Below are 23,877 nucleotides of genomic sequence, written 5' to 3' on the forward strand. Positions count from 1 at the left end.
CTATACACGTATCTTACCAGGTTTAAAATACAAAACAAAGAAAACAAAAAAGAACAAAAAGACCCCCAGCATATTAAATGACAACGTGAATAGTCAGTAAAAACGCATTTTATTGATATTTACAGCATTTACAGAGAACAGTGGAAAAAAATGAAGTTTAAAATATTGACTTCCTCATGGTGACAACCGGTTTGGCTTCAGGACTGTTTGGTACACTAATTAGATATAAAACTAGCAAGGAATTTAGGAAGGAGCTGGACAGAAAACATCAAAGTGTAATTTTACTGCTTTTTAACCCACTGCCTCAATTAAGAAAACTGATACTTCTTACCCACAAAAACCAAAAAAAAAAAGGACAAAAATAACCAAGGTGGCAGTTAGAGGAACCTAACGCAGACTTGTCAGCCACACACCATGCAGGTAGTAATTTTGTGAGGTAAACCAATATACAACCCATCATTGACTAGGAAATGGTAACATCCCTGAGGCAGGAGGCACTTTGTGGTTCAGCCCACGAAACAGCAGCTGCCACTGTATGTAGGCAACAGGAAATCTTTAAAAATGTGGCGTCTCCTGCAAAATGGAGGCAGCCATCTTGTAAGCACGAAGCGTCTCAGTGATGTCACTGGCTCTAATGAACGGTTTGGCTAAATTCCCATATTGGTTCAGCTCACAAAATAACTGGCAACATTGTGATGTGTGGCCTTACCATCCCCAAGAGACCTCTTACATATTAATGGTGAACTGGAAAGTGTTTATTGCTTCACCCAGCTAAATGCGAACGTGTGAACATATCCATATAAAGTCAGTAACTATGTAAAACGATGTCCGCATTCACATGAACACAGTCCTACCAGCAGACGATTTTACACATTGGCAACAAAAGAACGAAGCAAGAAAAGAGAAATAAATATTAAAGAAAAAAAAAAAAAAAAAAGGAGGGGGAGGATGCAACATGGATATAAAGTCCCATACATTCTCAGTGGAGGGCCCGGAACTGTTGCGGATCTGCGCTCATAAAAAAAAAAAAAAAAAACCACAAGTAGACGCTAGTTAGGGTCTAATTTATAGTGAAGGAATGTACCTTGATGTGGGAAAGTACTAATAAAATAAATATATAATAATATAAAAAAAAAAAAAGCACGGAAGAAAAATATTTTGGACATGTACAAAAGGAAAAGGCAGCTGTACATCTGACTTTAAATGGATTGGCTAGAAGACCAGACAAGTGATGGACCAACCACATTGTGCAGAACCCCCTGAATATGACAAGCTTCTGTTTCTTTAATCTGAGCACAGGAACAGCAGGATGAAGGAAAGAGGAAGTACAGTATTTTCTTTTTACAGTATCGGTTGTGAAATATACAAGTGTACAAAATAATAAGTGGTCACGTGCTTGAAGTCATTTTCCGCCTTTTCAGTCTGTCCCTCCAATCATCAGGGAGGGCTTCGAAATTGGCATTCTTCTCTGCCATGCCGCTAAAACAAAAAATACACAGTTGTAGATTTAGCAATAGGTTATACCCATTCAAAATGCCTATTACTTTATTAGAGATTACACATTTCTGTATTGCTGGCAAACGTGGCATCTAATGGCTAATTACACTTCTTTCTCTAGCATCCAATTGGGGGGACACTGGATACCTTGGGGTATAGAGTGTGGTTATAGAAACTTGGGCAATTTGCAGGCAAAAACATCAAGTTACTCCCCCCCTCTATACTCCATTGGCGGCCTGGAAACACTGTTGTTTTTAGTGCCCCATTTGCCTGCATTCATCTGGGACAGAATTACAGACTCGGCATGCCGTGCCTTCTGGCTTCATACCTGGGAGGTGGACGCCAAAACCAAAAGGCATCTGGTCCCCCTCATGCACTGGGGAGGTCCTGTTCACTCATGAACTGGATAAAATTATTTCTCGATTTACAGGGAGAGGCAGGATCCTTTTCTCCATCAGTGGTTCTAGACCCTACAGGAAAGTTCTGCAGAGGACAATTCTCTGCGCCTTGTGGAGGTCTTCAGATAAAAAGTAAGCAAGCTTGGGCAACTAGGCATCCAACTCCCAAGCCCGCTGATTAGTCAGCATTACACGGGGAGGGGGTATTCTTTTGTCCCCCATCAGTGGCCCTAGACCCTACAATCCCAACCTCAGTCCTCAGGGCACACTAACAGTCCAGATTTTAGTGATATTCATGCTTGAGCACAGATGGTTAAGACACCTGTGCTCAAGTATGGCTATCCTTAAAACCTGGACTGTTAGTGAGCCTTGAGGACAGTGGTTGGGAACCCTTGCCCTACAGGAAAGTCCTGCAGGGGGCAGGTCTCTGCTCCCTGTGTAGGGCTTCAGATAAAATATGCATGCTTGGGCAACTAGGCATCCAACATCCAAGCCCGCTGACAAGCAGTCAGCATAACACGTGCCCATCTGATTCTCTTTTGAGACCAGTGGTGCGATCAACCAGACACCTGGGTGAGAGGAACTGTAAGTCGGTGATACATTATAGATATCCTGATGTCTCTTCCCAGGAGCTTTTTAAAAACTTGAGATGGCCAAGTTATTAACTTGGCTATTTCACGTGCCAAGTTACAAACTAATCTATTATACATTTAACAAGCCATGTCCATTAAAGTGTAATTTGGTCTCAATAATAGGATTTGGGGTCAACTTATCGTTGAATTCGTTTCTCTTAAGTAGGCTTTGGAACACTGAGGTTCGGGCGAAGCTGGCACTTAATAAAACTAGCTTTAAATTCTAAGCTCCCCCCCCTGCAATCTCACAATGCCAGTACTACTTTAAGAGAGTACAGAGAGAAGTAGCAGCAACTCTGTGAAACAGTTAAAACCACCAAACAAATCAGAATGGAAAGAGACGGTCAAGAACAAAAAACCCTGCACAATTGAGTGTGAGGGAGGGATCGCAGTGTTCCCCAGCCTGCTTAAGAGAAAAATCCAACAAAAAATCCTATTTTCTCTTGCAGCAAAGCTAGGGAACACTGAAGAATGGGATGTTCAAAAACTGCCCCCAGGTGAGGGAACGCTCAGGCTGCCTGACTGGAGAACTGTGGGCCCAAAGTGGGTGCAATAAAAACCCCTGATAACGTTAAAAATGGGCAAACGTGTGGACAGGGAACCATATAGCCACACATCGGACCTGTGTTGCTGAAGTCCCGCTGCCCATAAGATCGCCGCCACCCTAGCGGTATGTGCCGACACCAGGTCTGGTGGCGGACGCCTCGCACCAGAATAGGAGTGAGTGATGACAGAGTGGATCAAAAAACAGACAAGGGTCTGCTGAGTAGCCGGCCAACCACGGTCCTGTGCAAGTCATAAAGAACCCACAGAGAACAGTGCGAGGTCCCAAGAAGACTTATTCAAGGAAATCTGCAGAGCTCAGCACAACTAGCAGAGCCAGATCATCCAAGTCCCAGGTATTTGCCAAAGGAGGAAGAAACGGAAGGACAATATCCTGGTTCAAGTACGAGGCCGAAACAAGTGTTGGCTGGAACGTAAAACCCGTATAGGAGAACCGCACAATCTTCATGGAAGACGAGTAAGGCGGCTTGCCTACTCTAAATACAGAACTATGCCGAGGGAAGGCAATCTTCCAAGCAACTAACCAAAGATCCATTGAACGCAACGACTCCAATGGAGCCTGTGTGCATGCCGTGAGAACTAGATTGAAGATCCATGGCAGCACCTGCGGACGAACCGGTGGCTGAAAACGCAGCCCACCTTGTAAAAATTGTTTGGACCGTTGGAAGAAAAGACTATGCCAGAAAAAAAAAAAAAAAAGTCTGTATAGTCATAAAATGAAGTAGTCAACTGGCCTCCAAACCCCTCAGGAGGAAAGCCAAGAAAACAGGAGAGGCGAAAACCTGTAATGGTTACACCACAAGAGTTTCAAAACTTTGAGGCAAATCGCAAGATGGAAACGGTGTCTGGGCTCACAGTACAGAGCACTCAGTCAACCAAGTCCAGTCGTGAAAACCAATAGAGCAAATTGCTCTAGTAGAAAGGGGCCTTGTTGCAGCAGGTCTGGACGTAATGGAAGACGCCACCCTGGACCCAGTGACCTTGGGAGAACTTCCGTGTATCACGACCAGCGAAGCCAGCCTTGAGCCACTAGAATTACCCTCACATGGGAAGACTAGAAGCGCCTGGAGACCTGAAGGAACAGTGGGGTCGGCGTAAACAGGTGCTCCAGATGAAAAATTCCACGGAACAGTCAAGGCATCCACTGCAGAAGCCAGCGGATACCCAGATCACATACAAAACTGTGGAGCCTCAACAACGTGTCGAGAGGCCATAACATTCCTGCGCAGAAGGTGATCCTTCCTACCGTTTGTACCTACCGAATGACCGATAGAATCACCACTGGAAGGAGAGACTACTGCCTTGGAGAAACGTGGTTCCGCCGAGGAAGTTCACTGGGCAATTTCCCACTACCGGTATGACCACAGCTGAGTGTCTCGAAACAAGGGTCTACAGGGTGCCTCCATCATCAATGCCGCACTCTTGTGCCTGCCATAAGGTGTATATATACACACACCAATGCCGTTGTCCAACAGACTGACTGGCCAGCAAGGACGGTCAGGGACCCAAGAGAGCCAGAAAGATGGCTTGGAGCTCAAGCCCATCGAGCAGCCGAGCGGTTATGGATGGTGACCCAAGGCCTCGGAGACTTAGCCCAGGAGACTTGCGTTCGTGGACACAATGAGCCAATCCGAAGAGACCCAAGGAACAGACCTGGAGGAGAGAAAAAAGAAAACGGGAACCATCCACAGACTGAGTGATGTCGGACAGCACAAGAATCAGAGACGAGAGGGATGCCGCGCAACCCTTCCAAGTCTGGAGAATGACCCACTGGAACTCTGGTTCACTGAATGGTCCCAAAGTGGAGACCATTTCCAACCAACGAATGTTCCACCAGGTTGACGGACAAGGCACTGACCGATTCGTTGAGACCAAGTTCGGTAGGGTCCATGCACTGTTCGTGCAAGACAAATAGCTGGAGAGGTGTCGAAGGCCACCGCCATATGAAGGCACAGACAAAGAAGCAAGGGAGACCTCGCAAAGGTCGGGATACAGTACTGATACCAAAGTACTTAAAACAAGCGACCTAGGAAGGTCCGAAACTGTGAAGCCGAATTAACAGTCACAAGCAGAACCTCCAAACAGTGATACCTTCTGTGCGTAATATGTGCAGCAGCACCAACTTTATTTTGCTGCAAACACATGGAGCTGGGGCCCCACCAAACGGTAGGGCCTAGAACAGACAGGGAATAGAGTCAATCGGCCACTGAGGAAGAGGGATGACCTGCCCTAAACGGAACCAGAAGATACGCATTCCAGCCGGCTAGCGAGAATTTGTTGGCCTCCGTGCTGTGGATCCCTGATAGGGGGGAGTTCATGCAAACTGAACTATCCACCCCCCCTGGTGTTCAAGACACAGAGACAAGATTGGCCAAAATGAGCCGTGCAGCAGTCAAACTTGAGAACTCCAGTGTCCGTTTCTGCAGCGGAACTGGAGCAAAAACATGCCGCCAGAAAGGAGTGGAATGATAACACGGCCCGATTTTAAATAATAAACCGCCTTGGTGGCACACCTCTGAGGTCCAAGATGGAAGCATAGTAGATGATGCTTATGAACCCAGCTGTCTGAAGACTTCCCTCAATGGTCTCTAAACCGGAGCACTGCCCTACCATTTGCAAGTAAACCGGGTAGAGAAAGAGACTCCGTTAGGCCAAGACTTCCTTGGAATCCTGTCCCCAGAACGGACAGTGTTACTAGAAAAACTGCCCCTGGAAATCGAACCCCTCAGCATACGTCAGACTGATCTGACAAAGTACGCACCACCTCGGAGGTGCGAAAACGCGGACCCCGCAGTTAGGGACAGCCACCAGCAGAAAAGGGCTTTCCTGATCGGTGGGAATAAGGCCAAAAGAGAACGTCCCTACCAAACAGAAGATAGTGGAAGAACAATTTGGCAATGAATGCATATGCAAAGGACCCTTCAAGCCAAACCGACTGTAGCGGAAACCCAGAAGCTACCTGTGCCGTGTCTTGCCTGGCCTCCCACACAAAGCCTGGCGCGAATGTCCCACCAATTCAGCAGGTCGAATCACCGTGAAGCCCTACAACAAATTAGTCAGGAGAAGTGACCATATTTCAAACCTCAGAACCTATCAAAACAGACTGGAGACAACCCTACAAGGTCTAACTAGCGGATCACTGCAGGATGCAGAGCCCTACACATGAAGGGGCGCGTGGTGATCTAAACTGTTATCGTAGCGACAAACGTGGGAGGTGCTTCCACTCGGCTACTCAATCCGCCGAAAGCAAAATGTGTGAGGCGCAGAGACGTCTTAATCGGGCGTCTTAGGCCTCCCTGACAAGACTGAAGCGATTGGCATAAGGGAAAAGAATGACTTGCCAACGCTTGGATAGACCCATAGCCACCGCTTGGGAGCCCATAATTACACCGCCTAGAGAGTTTCGCACAGCAGCAACGAGCAGAGAAAGACAGCAAGTCCTCACCCTAAGGGACAGCAAAAATCTTTGCAAGCTCCTTTGCATGTAAAACGTCTAATGGAGCCCTGGCAGGAGGAAGACGCCCTCCAAGACCACCCTCCACCTGCGCCTTGCACAGCAAAGGGTATTCTGTAAATAAAAAAAGAAAACACCCACGTGCAAAGAGAGGAAGCAGTCGTAAATCCAGACGCCGCAAAGAATAGAGCCAGAGCGGGACATAGAGGCTAGGAACTTAACCCTTTACAGGGAAAGAATCCTGCTCCAGAGACAAGGGAACACCCAAGCCTGAACTTGGTTTTCCGGTGTATCGCCACTAGGTCATACACCGACCCGCGTAGAGCCCAAGCCCACTCTGGTGAACTCCACTCCAGATGCCCGCGCGTCACCGGGCACACACACGGCCCTCGGTACAGAGTGCAGGAGAGAAAATATTGCCTAAAATACAGCAAAAATCCTGCATACAAACTCCATACAGTTAGGGCTGTAGCAGGTAACGAACCCACGAACAGGGCTGTATTGCTAATTTTTACAATGTATGCGCAGCTCCTTGTTGAACCAAAAACAGCAGGAGCGATCCACTTTAAAACAGGCAGCATTGAGAACAGTGTGACAGAGCCTGCGTAGACATATCACAGAACACATAAGCAGCTTAACACATATAGGCAGATAATACAATTACAAATGTAAAGTACTTAGCCTTCCAGAAGCTGCAGGGGAGCAAAGTGACATGCAGGAGAAACTACCAGTCCCAGCAGAGGCAGGACGCTTTGTGCTTCTCCTGCTGAAAGCAGAGCTGCTACAGGAGTGGGGAGTGCAGCGTCGGAAGACTCTGCCCCTCCTTCTCCCCGCTCCGCCGACCTGGAGTATTTCCCAGGGTGAGGGAAAACTCTGGTAGTCAAGCCCTGGTGACACAAAGGCAGCCTGTCAGCGCGTGTGCACCCTCCCCTTCCATGGGAGGGGAGCCACCTCAACAAGCCTGGTAAAATGGCAGCGGCCATCCAGGAACGCGCCCCCTGCCAGCACCCTCTAAAAGGGTGCTGCGCGCACTGGTCTCAGGCCCAGACGGCCTCCCTGGAGACTGGAGTGCTGTGGGGGGTGCCCTACACCTTGAAGCACTTAAAGAACACTGGATTTGCGTGGTTGCAGGGGGGAGGAGCTTAGAATTTAAAGCTACAGTTTCATTAAGCGCTAGCTCCAGCACCAAGCCACAATCCCAGTGTTCCCCAGCCTTACTGCAAGAGCAACACAGGACAGAGTATGTGCCACTGTGAAACGCCAACATCGCAAAGCATGTTGTGTAACTGACGTAATGATAGATTCTCTTAGTTCTAGTTTAGCCATCATTACTCTGTACTTTAAGATATTGAATATGCATTTCATTTATAAACAGACTACTATAGCATTGCCTGCCAACCTGGATAACTGTTGAACTCTCCACTCGTCTATGCGTTTCTGATTAATGACCTTCCGATCCTCATCACTGGAGCTAGAGTTCTCCTCCTCATCCAATTCCTTCTGGATGTTCTGCCATTTCTGGACTAGAGAGGGCATCTTTACTTTACTCTTCTTCACCTACAAAGAAGACCAAAGCATTGAACAGAGGAGAAACAAAATTAAAATGATCAACCTTCACCATCTTAAAAATACAAATCGACTCTCAATTCTGAGCTTTTGGTCCAAAACATTGAGAAGTAGGATAAATTTTTTCCAAGACTGTTCTATAGATATTAAAATTTGGCCTGTCCATAGAGGTGTTTTCAACCTTTGGAACAAGTACCCCAGGTGTTATCTCAATACCTTCAGTTTTTTGGCCTTCTTAAGCTTGTCTGTGGCTTGTGGCTTGCTTGGTGGTGGCTGAGTTTGCGATGACTGAACCTGCTGTTCCAAGACTGTAGGCGCGGGCAGAGATGTATGTGGTAATACAAGTGGCATGGCTGGCACCATAATATTGTTTGGAATGGCGTAGTCCAAACTGCTCATCACTACGGGAGAAGGAACTTGGAGTGGAAGCCCTAGGTAATTAGTTGGTACATTCATTGCTGCCAATGCAGGTGCTGAGGAGACAAGCATTTGACAAAACAAAAAAAAAAAGTTAGATCTAGAAGCTACTTGTAAGCAAACATCTTCGGCTCCAGAAGAATATACAGAAGGACTCACCTGCTGATAGCGACTGCTGAGTGTAGAGAACGGGACAACTTCCTATGGTGATCGACTGCTCTCCAAACACATCTGTAGCCGCCTTCCTCTTTGAGACCTTTACGGATGCAGTTGGTTCTACTTTCGTCTGAAACAAGAGAAACACCAGCTATTAATGGGCTTCAAATACAGAGAACATAAGTGACATCAATAACTATAATATACAATATTTCACAAAAATACTGCATCCAATAAAAAAAAAATCTTTACCATCCACAGATATCAATATTACTTCAGTAGCCTTTATGCAGCACGTAAACATGATAAAATGTCGATAAACTACCCTTCTAGCGGTTACTTACCTGCTCCTGGCGGCAATGTAATCTCCAGCTGTTTTCCAGGTCCCGGTGGGCATGTATGGAGCAGTACCAGTGCAGACCTCTGACTTACTGCTTGGCCCAAATCACAGACACACCAGATCTATAAACCTTTGCACCAAATACTCAAGGGTGGACAAACTACACACATGCTTTTATTTTCTATACTTTACCAGATAATCTTCAGAATGACTGACTGCAATACATATTTGACAGCCCTGTACTCCCATCTGCTTCTAGGTCAGTGTGGGCTACTTAGCTCTTTATTCTGGTACAGCAGAGAAAAGTGAAAGCACCTGCCTGATTATGGGCACCTTGTCTGTAGGTACCTGTGCAACTGCTATCAAGAAACGTCTCTTTACGTGGTTCATCACGTCTAATCTGTGGACACAAGCTGTTCAGGATGTAAACTCCCCAAATGTATACTCTGGCTTCGTTCAGTACTGGACAGCCAAAAAGCCTTTTACATAAGTCCACAGCTTGCGGACACTACATGCTCAAAGCAGAGGCTTCATAGGCAGGTCATGTGCCCTCACCTTGGAGGCTGGAGGTTCAGAGTTCAAGGACTTCATAACCACATCTTCTGTTCCTGGGACGGGTGGCTCCTCATGATCGTCATCTTCTTCCATTTCGACCTCTTGTATTTCTCCGTCCTCAATGGGAGGAGGAGGAGGAGGGGGTGGTGGGGAAGGAGGAGGTGGAGGAGGGGGGGACTCTGGTGGGGGAGGGGGTGGTGGAAGAGGTACTTCTAAAGGCAGAGGGGGCTGTACAAATTCCCAGTAATGAGACGCTGGAACAGTAGCTGCAACTGAAGTTTTAGTAGCGATGGGACCTGGAAGAGAGGAGAACTTTATGAATTACGCATTTGTCACATTGTACTTCTGGTTACTGCACAGAAGATCACCCATCCAAGCCCATTATCTGTGTGACACTCCATTTTCATTGCTTCCGTCTTCTATAGTAGTGAAACTACTCCTTACGGGTAATCAATTTTTTCAACTATACTTCAGTATCGCATCTGTTTCCCCCATACACGATGGATGAAAACATTTCCCGGGCAGCCAATAGTCAGAAGAATGAGCCTATTAACTTGTTGGGAACCATCATTGAGGAAAAAAACAAAACAAAAACTCTTCATAACCAATGCTCTAGAGCAGGGGTGAGCATAAGTGGTAATTCAGCTGCTGTTGAACTACATATCCCAGCATACCCTGCAACAGTTTTGGCATGGCCAAATAGCAAAACTGTAGCAGGGAATATGGGATATGTAGTTCTACAACAGCTGGGGGGGGGCAGCTTATTGAACACCCCTGCTCTAGAGGTACCGCTTCCCTGTGAATTAATACAATCGATTTAGAATTTATTTGGTCGCGAATCATATCTAAACTGACAGGCACTAGGCATTAAAAATAAATGAACAAAGTACATTGAAATTCATCAGGGGTAAGTTTATTAACCCTCCCATGTTTTTCGAATATCTGCATAATTGATGTGCATGATGTCAGGAAATGTCACTCCTTTATGAGTGACTGAACGGTGATGGCGAATCCTTAGAAGTAGTCCATAAAATGCTCTTCAGGAAATCTTCAGCAACAGCAAGGACCAATAAGAAGAGTTTCCAGCTCAGGTGCAACAATTAGTTGCATCTGCAACCACCACAGGACAGCGGTGTGATAGCTGTCCAATGTCTGTATACAGTCAGGTGCATAAATATTGGGACAGAGACAGAATTTTCATATTTTGGCCTCTACTCACCACCACAATGGCTTTGAAATGAAACAAACAAGATGTGCTTTAACTGCAGATTTTCAGATTTAATTTGAGGATAATTACATCCAAATCAGGTGAACGGTGTAGGAATTACAACGGTTTCTATATGTGCCTCCCACTTTTTAAGGGGCCAAAAGTAATGGGACTATCAACTCAAAAGCTATTTCATGGACAGGTGTGGGCTATTCCCTCGTTATTTCATTATCAATTAAGCAGGTAAAAGGTCTGGAGTTGATTCTAGGTGTGACATTTGCATTTGGAATCAGTTGCTGTCGACTCTCAATATGAGATCCAAAGAGCTGTCTCTATCAGTGAAGCAAGCCATCATTAGGCTGAAAAATCAAACCAAACCCATCAAAGAGATAGCAAAAACATTAGGTGTGGCCAAATCAACTGTTTGGAACATTCTTAAAAAGAAAGAACACACCGAAGAGCTCAGCAACACCAAAAGACCCGGAAGACCACGGAAAACAACTGTGGTGGATGACAAAAGAATTATTTTCCTGGTGAAGAAAAACCCCTTCACAACAGTTGGCCAAATCAAGAACACTCTCCAGGAGGTAGGTGTATATATGTCAAAGTCAACAATCAAGAAAAGACTTCACAAGAGTGAATAGAGAGGGTTCACAACAAGATGTAAACCATTGGTGAACCTCAAAAACAGGAAGACCAGATTAGAGTTGCCAAACAACATCTAAAAAAGCCATTACAGTTCTGGAACAACATCCAATGGACAGATGAGACACTTGTACCAGAGTGATGGGAAGAGGAGTATGGAGAAGGAAAGGAACTGCTCATGATCCAAAACATACCACCTTATCAGTGAAGCATGGTGGTGGTAGTGTCGTGGCGTGGGCATGTATGGCTGCCAATGGAACTGGTTCATTGTATTTATTGATGATGTAGCTGCTGACAAAAGCAGCAGAATGAATTCTGAAGTGTTTTGGGCAATATTATATGCTCATATTCAGTCAAATGCTTCAGAACTCATTGGACGGCACTTCACAGTGCAGATGGACAATGACCCGAAGCATACTGCAGAAGCAACCAAAGAGTTTAAGGCTAAAAAGTGGAATGTTATGCAATGGCCAAGTCAATCCCCTGACCTGAATCCGATTGAGCATGCATTTCACTTGATGAAGACAAAACTGAAGGGAAAATGCCCCAAGAACAAGCAGGAACTGAAGACATTTGCAGTAGAGGCCTGGCAGAGCTTCACCAGGGATGAAACCCAGGTTCTGGTGATGTCTATGCGTTCCAGACTTCATGCTGTAATTGCTTGCAAAAGATTTGCAACAAAGTATTAAAAAGTGAAGTTAGATTTAGGATTGTTTAGTTTGTCCCATTACTTTTGGCCCCTTAAAAAGTGGGAGGCTCATAAAGAAACCGTTGTAATTCCTACACCGTTCACCTGATTTGGATGTAATTACCCTCAAATTAAATCTGAAAGTCTACAGTTAAAGCACATCTTGTTTGTTTAATTTCAAAGCCATTGTGGTGGTGAATAGAGGCCAAAATATGAAAATTCGGTCAATGTCCCAATATTCATGCACCTGACTGTATATGTTTTTTCCCCTATACATTTCTGGCGATTCCCCAATGAAACACATACAATATTGGTTCTGGCGTTGCATCTGTCCTCAGGAACACCGCTGAAAGCTGTTCCTGGCTGCACACTTGGATTGTCACCCCCATGATATCTGCTCAGGTAAGTCATCGCTACACTTAGTTATGCAAAGGATCGTAAACTCTTCTTACAAAATCAGAAATTCTTTCAAGGTTTTCTCAATTACCTGCAAAAGATGTTGGCGGTTCAGGAGGAGGAGCTGGGGCACCATCAAATTTCTCCTTTTCAGCCACTCTACAGGCTGCAGCAGGTTTATTTTGGGGTGCAGACGCACCCTCATCCTCCTCCACATCAGGGAACTCCCACTGCGACTCGCCTGAGATTTCGTTAACATAGAAATAACGTCTATGATCCCTGAATCACAAAAAAAACAAAAAGAAAAGAGAATTTAAGTCTCTGTCCTCTGGGCATCCATAACCTCATAAGGTCTGCTCTACTGTGGCTGCAGCCAGCTAACAGGAGAGAACCAGACAAGAGAACAGCAATTCACAAAGGAAGCTCCATCCTAAAACTAGGATGTTCTCTGTTTGCAGAGAAATTTTAAACCAAGTATATTTATAAACACAGGGCAAGCCCTAGAAGCTGGACCAATATAAGTTTATATATTGCATTTGGGAGATGCAGTGTGGATTAAAGACTTAATACAGCTGGGAACGGATAAAAGCACCATTCGGGTAATGTAAAGCTCAAATATGACATCCTCTAATAGATCCAATCATTGGGGATAAAATAGGTAATTGTGTTTATTTTCTGAGAGCTGAAAGATAAGAGAGCAAAGATCTTCAATAAACAGAGTACAGACAAAAAAAAAAAAAACAGAATAAAAAATAAAACAAAACACAAATGTAAAAAAAAAAAAATGAAATAATTCGGTCTGACCTGCGTCAGGAGACAGGTATCTTGGTTCTTCCTTGACACTTGGCACCATGAAAGCTTGCGGAAACTTCACCGATGTTACACGAGAAATGAAGGGGATCCAGATATCCTGAAATGGTCACAGAGCTCTCGCATGCGCTTTCCCCCCTCTCCCTCCCAATCAGGGCACTCAGCACTTTAAGAGAGTTCTAACCAACTTTCTGTCCAATCAGGAAACTGTTTACATGGACACTTACGTATACATAAATTTACAAAAACTTTAAGTTTCTCCAATATGCAGGCCCAAGCGCTCATTGTGCTCCAGGATCTGCCCACCCAGAACCTAAATTGCAGGTGCATTCAGTCTCCAGACAGATGAGGTCACGAGGTCAGGTGGTGATGTCACAAGTCATGTTTGAGATGTGAAAGGTGAAAATTGGGGAAGTTTCGTACCTGTCCCAGTGGCAGGACCAGCCTTTAGGAGTGGCGTTAATTTCATATTGTTTTATTTGTTCTGATGCGTCTTGCAGTTTGCGTTTCAGGTAGCTCCCACTGAGTGCCCCTTCCCTCCAATCTGAGATACGTGTCTGAAGACGAAAAGACAGGAAGGATGATATTAATGCTTGAGCGCTGACCATCAACTCTACGACAGAAAGTAAAGCTGCGGGAAACACTCACCTCAGTTTGAAACAGCAGCACGTGGAAATTGGACACAGACTGTCTGTTAATGCCCAAAAATTCCAGTTTACTGATCAGACTGTTACCCAGTTCTCCAATCTGAAACTAGAGTACACAAATCAGAAACAGCTCAGTCAATCCGGATATCTCTGGACAATGTGACAGGTATACAGAAACAACTATGTAATGCAAAAGACACTATACAACATATCAACCTGAAACTCAATAACACAATGCTCCCTTAGGTGTGTAAACTATCTAGTGTAGCTGGTAATACAGTATGTGAATTATAATTGCTATATGGTACAACAATGTCTGGCACCCAAGCCCATACATACATCCAAGAGGGCGGTTCAATGGTCTTCGCCAGCATTTCTGCTCGCACCCTCATAGGTGGCGAGCAAAAATGAGCGATAAGTTTGTGGTTTGGGTGCCCTAACCAGGACTTGGGACGGGTGGGTTAGCCGTGTTACGCGGCTAAACCCGGGCCAATTGGGTTCGACAACTGCGATATTTAACGGGCACTCAAAACAAATAAATTGCTACATTGGGTGTCCATTAATTATAGAGCCTAAAAAAACTATTGAATCACACCCCCTCCCCCCCTCTCACACACATCATAACAGGGTTTTATCTGGTGCATCTGTGGTTACCTTCAGATCATCATTTTCCTCATCCACCACTGGTTTTGGGAGTAATTTCACGGGCAGGTCTTCGCTCTCTGGCTCCTTTGCGGAAACCGGACACTCTGCAGCTTCGGCTCCCATTTCTCAAGACAAGAGACAACAATGCATGAAACAAATTTCCAGCAGGGATTTAAACAGGAAACTTAAAACAAACAGGTAAAGATAGCTACAAAGTCATACAAGCTGCTCACCTGTTTCGGGCGTCTCTCTCCCGGTTTTGGTGGAGCTGCGACTAGTTGATTCGGGGCTGGCAGTTGGAACAAACACCTTCCACTTGCTGGCGATAGGTTTGGCTTTCTGTGCTTCATCTGCCTGGCTGAAGTCTGAACGCGGACTGGACCCAGAAACGCTCACATCTCCCTCCTCCAGAGCTCGCAGTTCAGCCTGGGATGAGAATAGCCAATGAGCTACCTGAAAACTCCCCCAGTGACATTTCATTCCAAGCAGAGCTGTTCTTGTAGCTCAATCAACATTCAAGAGAATGCAACCTATCAGGGACACAAGTATAACTTCTAGGGACCCAAAGGATATTAGGATCCCATTATTATGGTTTTATTTATATATCTCCACAATTTTAAGCAGCGCTTTAGAGAATATATTTGGCCATTCACAACGGACCCTGCTCCAGTGAAGCTTACAGTCTAAATATCCTACAATATTTGTGAGTTAGTTATGTCAGGTTCTAATAGACCTAACTAGTATGTTCTTGGAGTAATCCTAAACACTCTACAGCCCATCTCCTCTTCCTCCACCTGCTGAACTTGCCTCCTGCTCCAAGATGAATAGACCACCACACTCCCCCTATGCAGTATTTAATTGCAGAGCCCTAAAATGCCGGTCTGTGCATCTGGAATTCAGGGACTGCAGATGATGTTGGTTACCAAGCAGGAAGCTCATTAAGACACTCACACCACGAAGGTAAGCTGGGTCCTAATGAAGCATGGGGGGGCCGGAAGTTTGTGGTCCATTGCTACCCACCAATAGTTACAAAACCTTTGTGGACACTTGGCTTACAAGCTCAGGATGCTGCTTTTTTTGTTGGGGTTTCTCAAATTCTATAAAGTTAACGGTTACCCTATTGGTGAAAAGGCTGCACTGAGGGGAATGCTGGGTAAAAAGTGTTTTTTGTACTGCAACCTAGCAATTCACTAGGATCATGCGATATCCCTGAGGCACTGGTGAGAACATACTTTCTTTCTCTCCAGCACCCTCTCCAGCTCCAGGGTATCTGGCTCCTCCATCTCCTCTTCACTCTCTCCAGACTGGACAGTGCTACATAAGTCATCCGGTGCCTGTTCGTCGGTAACCAGCTCACTGTCAGCACAGACAGCAGCCATGTCCTCGTCGTCCTCAGAGGTAGCTTCCACCACGTCCTCTTTACAGATGACTCTCCTCCGCCAGCGTTCCTCCTGCTCCTTCACCGCCTCCGGTAACAGCGGAGCCAGAAGAGATGCAGCCACGCCCACTTTCTCCTCCTCCTTGTTGGAAAGGGCCTGAATTGCTTCATTCACTTCCTAAAAAAAAAAAAAAAAGAGCCATAAAGCTCCTATTCATGTGGAATACAAACCCAGACTTTGGTCATTGCCCGAAAAACCCCCATGTCAGCTAAACCCAACCTTTCCAATCACAAAGCAATATAACACGGAATCCTACAACGTGCAAAACTGGTCACTAAAATTATAGGGGCAACTGAAGGTCACAGACTCACAGCAAAGGTTATAGAACTGTACTAGCTGTGTCCTGTGGCTTCACCCACAATAAATCGTTTCTACCTCAAATTTTTTTTATTTGAGGTGTTCCAGTTGTATTGCTTTGCATAAGTGCCCTGTTGAGTGGCCCAGATGACCAGCAGCACTATACAGACTGGTGGCAGCAGCGCCTTCACCCACCTCTCACACCAATGTCACTGTGTGTCCTGTGCACAGACTGCTATGTAGCCTATCCTACTCACCTACCTCTCACACCAATGTCACTGTGTGCCCTGTGCACAGACTGCTATGTAACCTACCCTATTCACCCACCTCTCACACCAATGTCACTGTGTGTCCTGTGCACAGACTGCTATGTAGCCTATCCTACTCACCTACCACTCACACCAATGTCACTGTGTGCCCTGTGCACAGACTGCTATGTAGCCTATCCTATTCACCCACCACTCACACCAATGTCACTGTGTGCCCTGTGCACGGACTGCTATGTAACCTCTCCTATTCACCCACCTCTCACACCAATGTCACTGTGTGCCCTGTGCACAGACTGCTATGTAACCTATCCTATTCACCCACCTCTCACACCAATGTCACTGTGTGCCCTGTGCACAGACTACTATGTAGCCTATCCTATTCACCCACCACTCACACCAATGTCACTGTGTGCCCTGTGCACAGACTGCTATGTAGCCCATCCTATTCAAGTGACCTCGGACCCAAAGCACCTCTTCCCCCACCCCTCACTGGCCGGGTGTATGGTACCACACCCATCTCTTGCATTAATGACGGCAATACATTTTGTTTAGCTTTAACTTGACAGATTGAGATAAAGCAAAGTGCAGGTTATTTCTAGGAGTTTCCACTAAAAAATGATTAAGTTCTCATGAAAATCTGTTCAGCAGTTTTGCTCCAACTTGGAACAAACAGACACAACATACTTATTAAATTAGTATAGATAAAGGGAGACATACCTTCTTGGATTCTCTCTTTGCAAGCAGCGGCACGCTGCAGAGACTGGAAGCTGTGACCTCTGTCCTCACCTCTGGAAGAGACACTGTTGTCACCGTGCATGACAACTCAGAAGTCTCAGTGCTAGAATTCAACAACATTTCATTAAACATCACTCAGACACAATAGGACATGACATACCATCTAGATCCCACAGCCTCACCTGTTTGTATATCCTTGAGAGCCCTGAACTTGGGAAGCCAGACACTGAGGCAGCTCCCAAGTCACTTCATTGGTCTCTGTGTTCCAGTAGTAATAACAGCCAGTGTTTTCATCCCATACTTCCTGCCAGTCTCCCATCTCAACTCCGACTAAAGGGAACATTTTGTAAAACATTCACGTTCCATCCATATATCAAAACTGGTGAACATTCTTTAACACAGGCCGGCAATGTGCGGCACTACAGTTGCCGTGGGACTACCCATCCCAGCATGCCTAGAGAAAGTTTCGCTGTTAGGGCATGCTAAAATTGTGGCAGGGCATGCTGGGATGTGTTGTTCCAAATCAGTACCAAACAATGCCTAGCCCTGTTCTAAAACACTCATAAGTTAAGTGGTGGGGTAAAGCGTATTTGCACACCGTGTGGAAGCACACTTACCTCCAGCCAGAGAACACTGCGTATCGTAATGCCAAATATCCTCCGCAGCATTCAGACCTGCGCCATTATGTGTAAGAGAAGTCACTCCATGGGAATCTTTTGGATCTGGTCTTGGTGGGGTTGGTGGGGGAGCGGAAGAGGCACCTGTGGCTTCGTCTTCCGGTGGGGGTGGTGCAGTAATGGCATCAATCTCCTGATCATACAAAAACACGTCTATAAGATACCAGCACAGAACCAGGTCTCCCTTTAAACCTCTGACAAGAGATACTGGGTTATACTCATCAAGAATGATAAATCAAATTGGAGCCCCAATACCATTTTACAGTGTTAGACTTGGTACATTTCATTAGATCCAACATATTCCAGCATCTGGCACCATCTCAACTCTCTTAATTAGTGTTCCGTTAGGCTGTTTTAGTGGAGCGCCACGCCCTGCCCGATTTTAAAAAGGCAAAATGCGCCAAGTCCTTTTAGCGGTGCCCCCCTAAAACAGCCTGCTCTGTGCCTTCCCCACCCAAGGGCTGCAGTGCCCCACAGGTGGGAAAAGTTGCGGTGATCAATCTCCGCTGGGTGAATAGATTCTGTGCGCATGCGCACGGCATCTATTCACCGTGAGGGGAGAGCTTGGGGGAGGCCCAGTACCTCCGTAAGTGCTGGACATGCCGCCCCCCCAAGTGTGACAAATTGGGCACGTCCCTCTCCCTAATGCCCTGTCTCTTAATTCCCAGTCTGGTTTTATGACTTTATTCCTAAATGTAAAGCGCAACAGAAAATGCTGGTGCCATATAAATAAGTGTTAATAATAACTCCACCTGGACCTATAACATTCATTCATATTTAAGCATTACACTCACTGCAAGGAAATTAGCCAGGGTACTGTCAATGTCTGCAGAAGTGTTTCCTTTCCTGACAGGTGCTGGAGGGGGTTTCTCAGAGGAGTCCCCATCCTCATCATCGCTGTCTGTGTATGCGCCGAGCAAACAGAGTCCACCTATGGAAGGATAAACAGCATCAATAGTTAGCATGCACCACTTGCTGAGAGCCACCAGGACATTAAACGCATGACATTAAGCTACTTACCCGTAGGCTTCACCACTGCAGCCTGCAATTCTGCAATCATTCCTGCTGTAGGAGGCGGTGGTACTTTCTGGGAATCTACATCATCCGCTGGGGAGGAAATACATACATAAAGAAGGGGCACTTGTAACACAAGGCCTTTACCTTTCATTTTGTTGCCGCCAAGGTCACATGCTCAGAGGGATATGTAATGTTCCACATCTAGCCCAGATTCCTTTAAAGAGATCCCAAACCCGTTGGCCAAGCACCCAACTGATCAGATGCTGTTCTCAAAATTTCTTCTTTAGGTCCCTCTATTTACTCTATAATTCCTATACGATGAGATATAATTTCTTTCCTAACAGATTCAAGCCGATGAAACTATATACGATATTCACCCCTTTCATTAGAGAGAGAAAAAAAAAATATAGACAGATCTGTGGAGCAAACAGTCAGACTCAAAATCATATTGTTTAACTGTATCTGGGCATCAAGCTGCATTATATCCATCAAATCACCCACAAATCCTTTTACGCTACAATGGCCAGTAAAACTAGACGTTCACCAGTGGGACCTGTACAAGCCATGATCAAGCTGCATCACATCCACAGACCATACACACAGGGCACACACAGGGTTTGGTTTGCATATAAGACACATTCATCCAATATCTGTGCACACACAGACCTGGACAAAATGATCCAACGGCTATGGACATGAGTGAGGGGCAGCGCAATGAGAGATTAGGGGGTTTGTGCACAATAGACTAGGAATCAAAGATGAACTTCAGTCACCCATCCAGTGTCCAAAATTAGCACCAATGGCCACATTTCCGAACTTTATGGCAATGCCTCTGTAATAAAAAAAGTGTATGCTCCCTCAATATGCCCCCATATACAAACTTCTGTTCGCACAGTATACCAGTGCCTCAATATGCAAGACTGCCCCAGACAGTATACTACACCAGTACCCATACACATCAGATATAGTTCTCTTATTCTAGGGACACCACCATACTACCTATGAAAACAGCTACACCCACACACAACACAGTATTGTAGTAGCCCCACGATACCCACCAATGTTCTTATAACATACTACCCAATACTAGTGTTCATTCTAGCACCCTGCACCTAATCAGTGAGGGCATATTTTAATATTTAAGGGCAAAATGTTATACATGAAGTATCGCTACAGTAGCAGTAGAGATACATCAGGTCTAAAATTTTTACCCTTCTAAATTAATTTGATGCCCTTCTCACAGATTACATGCAGGGTGCTAGAATGAACACTAAATACTCCCATAAACCAGACAATGTCTGCTATAGATCTCTGAATAGATAATTGGCATAAGCAAGTCTCATGGAGATGCCAGTGACTGCTGTGCAACCCACTCGTTAGTTACTCCTGGCAGCTTACGCATACAAGCTTTTCTTAAGGGATAGTAGCTATATTTATTATTTTCCTTTATTTAAAGGCCAATGTATCACACAGCACTTTACAGACCATGCTTAATCATATTAGTCACCGCCTCGGTGGAATTTACAGTTTATATTTACTACCCCAATCCTACACTAGGGTCAATTTCATCACAATCCAATTAAGTTACCAGTATGATTTTTTTTTTTTTTTTACTGTGGGTGCAAAGCAGAGAGGACGAACCACACAGAGGGCCGTATTCAATTAGCCGCGATAAGGCCGAATCGGCGAAAAAGTATCGCCGATTGGGACTTTTCGCCAGTGTGACAGTTTCCTCCGTATTCAATTCCAAAGCGTTTTTGCCAGTGCGAAAACGCAATGCAATAGGCTAAATAGATTCGCCTATGAATAAGTGTAAAAAAAAACCTGCAGAATTGTGGTTTTGGGGTGCAAAGGTGGGAAACAACCCTGCACCCTTGGGACAGCTCCCCAAAGGTTAACTGCGTCAAATAAAAAAGTTTAAAAAAATGAGGAACTCCCTAAAAATGACTTTGAAAAAGGGGGTGAAAAAGTTAAAAGTTGGGGTACAAATGTAAAAAACTAGCGAAATAAGCTTTTGGGGGGTCTGCGAGTATGAGGGAGGTGTTTTTTTTTTATTGCAGCTGCTTGAAGGTGCGTGTTTTAAAACCTCACTTTAGAGATTTTTAACCATGCTTTCACCCATTTTCATGTACCCCACGTTTTATGGGACTAGATAATTTCTCAAAAAAAAAAAAGCTGCTAAATGCTATTCTTCACCACTTGTGCAAAGACACTATATAGAGGCAATTGAAAGCACTTAAGTACCCCAAATAGTTCCAGGGGGGCTAATCGGTGACATCTATAATGATCCCCAATGTTAGTGCATCTTTTGGGGGGTACCTAAAGAGGTTACCTGGATATGGTGGGTAGGCCCATAACCTTGGCCAAGATTATGCTAGAAACCTCTATTGATTGCAAAATTGTATTGCATTTATATATTATCAATAATTTGGAGTTGTGCACCTGAGATTTTGTATGTTTTTGTGCCTGCAATTAGTCTCATCAGGTAGCACCTCCCATTATAAATATTCAGGGTGTGCAGTCCAGGAATCTTTCCCATATACATTTTTTTTTTTTTTGGGGGGGGGGGGGGGGGGAGGAGTGTCAGGCTGATTTCCCCAAAACTGACCGCACTTTTCGCATGTTTGAGTCTCGTCGGGACGCGTTTTCGCATGCTTTCGAATTGAATATGACGAATAGTGGGGGCGCGAACGAAAACTTATCGTGGCTAAAACACGCAAAGTATACGAAAAGTGTGGCATGTGAGAAGTATGGGACTTTTCGCCTGGAAATGAATATGGCCCAGAGACTCTACAGTGTGTGCCCGGGACTGAAGTGAACCAATGGTCCCATTGCAGATAATGTTAATGTTTTCTGCCATTGAGAAGATGCCAGTGACATAACAGACAATCTCAGTATATCAACACTAGTGTCCTATAGCAGTATCAGACTCACCATACAGTACCACCTGAAGCATTGAGTCTGATTTACATTGGTTTCTTTGTGGTTGGGCAAACAAGTCTCATCATTACATGAAGAAAATAATCTGCAGGATGACTTGGCATGAGCAATGGACGGGACATGGAAAATAGGGCAAGCTGCAGCCATGCCTGCCCAGCACTGTAGCAGTGAACATATGACAGAGAGAACATGTAATAGGCCCTAATGCTGGTCTCTGGAGAGACCCTGATTTCTCAGCCATAGGCCCCAAGACACACAGACTATTTATAGGGTGATACACAATGAGGGCTGGGGCCTTGCTAAGGTGTGTACGCCCATCAGTCTATACTCCCCCATGTACCTACATACACAGTATAAGCAGAACCTATAGGGTGATACTTTATGAGAGCGGAGTCTACTGTGTCCCATCTCTCACAATAATACCCTGGCACACTACCTGACCCCATTATACTCCCCATACAACTACATAAACAGTATAGGCAGAGTCTATAGCAGGGGGGGAATAAGCAGCCCTCCAGCTGTTGAACTACAAAAACCCCAGCATGCATTGCAACAGTTTTAGCATGGCCAAAGAGCAGAACTATGGCAGGGCATGCTGGGAAGTGTAGTTCTACAACAGCTGGGGGCCCCGCATAATACCCACCCCAAGGGGATACACGATGAGGGCTAAGGTCATTCTGAGGCTCCTGTGCCCCATCGCTCAGTAATACCCCTGTACGGCCCCAGCACACTGTGTAACCCCATTATAGAGATACTTCCCATGTGCCACATACACAGTATCAGCAGAGTCTATGCTATGGTGATACACAATGAGGGCTCCTGTGCCCCATCGCTCACTAATACCCCTGTAGGGCCCCGGCACACTGTGTAACCCCATTATAAAGATTATACATCTCATGTGCCACATACACAGTATAAGCAGAGTCTATGCTATGGTGATACACAATGAGGGCTGAGGCTCCTGTGCCCCATCGCTCAGTAATAGCCGTGTGAGGCCGCGGCCGGAACACTACCTAACCCCATTACAGAGCCTATACTCCCCATGTGCCACATACACAGGATCAGCAGAGTCTATACACACAATGAGGCCTGAGGCCTAACAGTGCCCCAGCTACCACCAGGCCGCCCTCATCTCTCAGTGCTCCCGTGCCCCTAACAACCGGAACTCACCCTCCGAGCCAGAGCCGGCCTCCTCCCGAGTGGCTGCCCGGGGTCCAGGCGGTGACAGCTGTAGGATGGGCCTCCGGCCTGAGAGCCCCCGCGTTTTCTTCCCCATGAGAGCGCCGGGAACTGCTCACCCTGCGGGCGCGGACGTAGCGCGTCACTGCTCTCGCGTCACCGAGAGGCCACCAACCTGATTGGCCAATGCTCTGACAGACGTGACGTATAATAGCCCCGCCCCCCAGGTCGACTTATATAAGGTGCCATTTCCTTCCCCCTACAACAAGCTACGTCGTGTGAGATCATGTCTGTGCCTGTGGAGGGGAGATGTAGCAAACAGGCTAAAGAGGATAAGTGGAGGTGTTGCTTTAAGCAACCAATCAGATTGTAGCTTTCATTTTATAGACTGTATCAAACAAATCAAAGTTATAGCCTGATTGGTTGCTATGGGAAACCTCCACTTATATTTTTTTAGAAGTTTTTATATATATTTGTTTATTATTTATTACCAGTTATTTATATAGCGCACACATATTCCGCAGCGCTTTACAGAAAATATCTTACCGTTCACATCCGTCCCTGCCCCAATGGAGCTTACAATCTATTTCTACTTCAGGGTCCATAGGGATCCACAGGGTGACCATGGAGTATAGCTGGATCCTGGATCCTCGGGCACCACGGAGTTAAAGCTTTTAGCTGCTCCCAGGATGCACTTGGGTCCAACC

At 45.6% G+C, this 23,877-nt stretch overlaps 1 protein-coding gene across 1 annotated transcript; it reads right to left on the reverse strand.

The window, feature by feature from the left end:
- Nucleotides 1–90: 90 nt before the first annotated feature.
- Nucleotides 91–23,310, reverse strand: FNBP4 (formin binding protein 4). Its single transcript, XM_088448667.1, has 17 exons — nt 23,162–23,310; nt 19,055–19,141; nt 18,829–18,965; nt 17,975–18,167; nt 17,540–17,687; nt 17,340–17,460; nt 15,850–16,173; nt 14,851–15,043; nt 14,627–14,742; nt 13,974–14,078; nt 13,749–13,882; nt 12,607–12,794; nt 9,580–9,875; nt 8,688–8,814; nt 8,328–8,584; nt 7,945–8,102; nt 91–1,479 (listed from the first exon to the last, which is right to left on the reverse strand). Exons 1-17 carry the CDS (start codon nt 23,265–23,267, stop codon nt 1,389–1,391), a joined length of 2,781 nt encoding a protein of 926 aa, XP_088304793.1. The 5' UTR covers nt 23,268–23,310; the 3' UTR covers nt 91–1,388.
- Nucleotides 23,311–23,877: the final 567 nt, after the last annotated feature.

This window comes from Taudactylus pleione, unplaced genomic scaffold (assembly GCF_031769625.1).
Source record: "Taudactylus pleione unplaced genomic scaffold, aTauple2 ptg000462l, whole genome shotgun sequence".
Classification (NCBI taxonomy): domain Eukaryota; kingdom Metazoa; phylum Chordata; class Amphibia; order Anura; family Myobatrachidae; genus Taudactylus; species Taudactylus pleione.

Excerpts from the sequence above, each read along its gene's own strand:
- FNBP4 (XM_088448667.1), bottom strand. The coding sequence starts at position 23,267 with ATGGGGAAGAAAACGCGGGGGCTCTCAGGCCGGAGGCCCATCCTACAG. Across the intron at positions 12,795-13,748 it reads TGGTCCTGCCACTGGGACAG|GGATCATAGACGTTATTTCT; the intron begins GTACGAAACTTC and ends TTTGTGATTCAG. Across the intron at positions 1,480-7,944 it reads AGAGTTCAACAGTTATCCAG|CGGCATGGCAGAGAAGAATG; the intron begins GTTGGCAGGCAA and ends TTTTTGTTTTAG.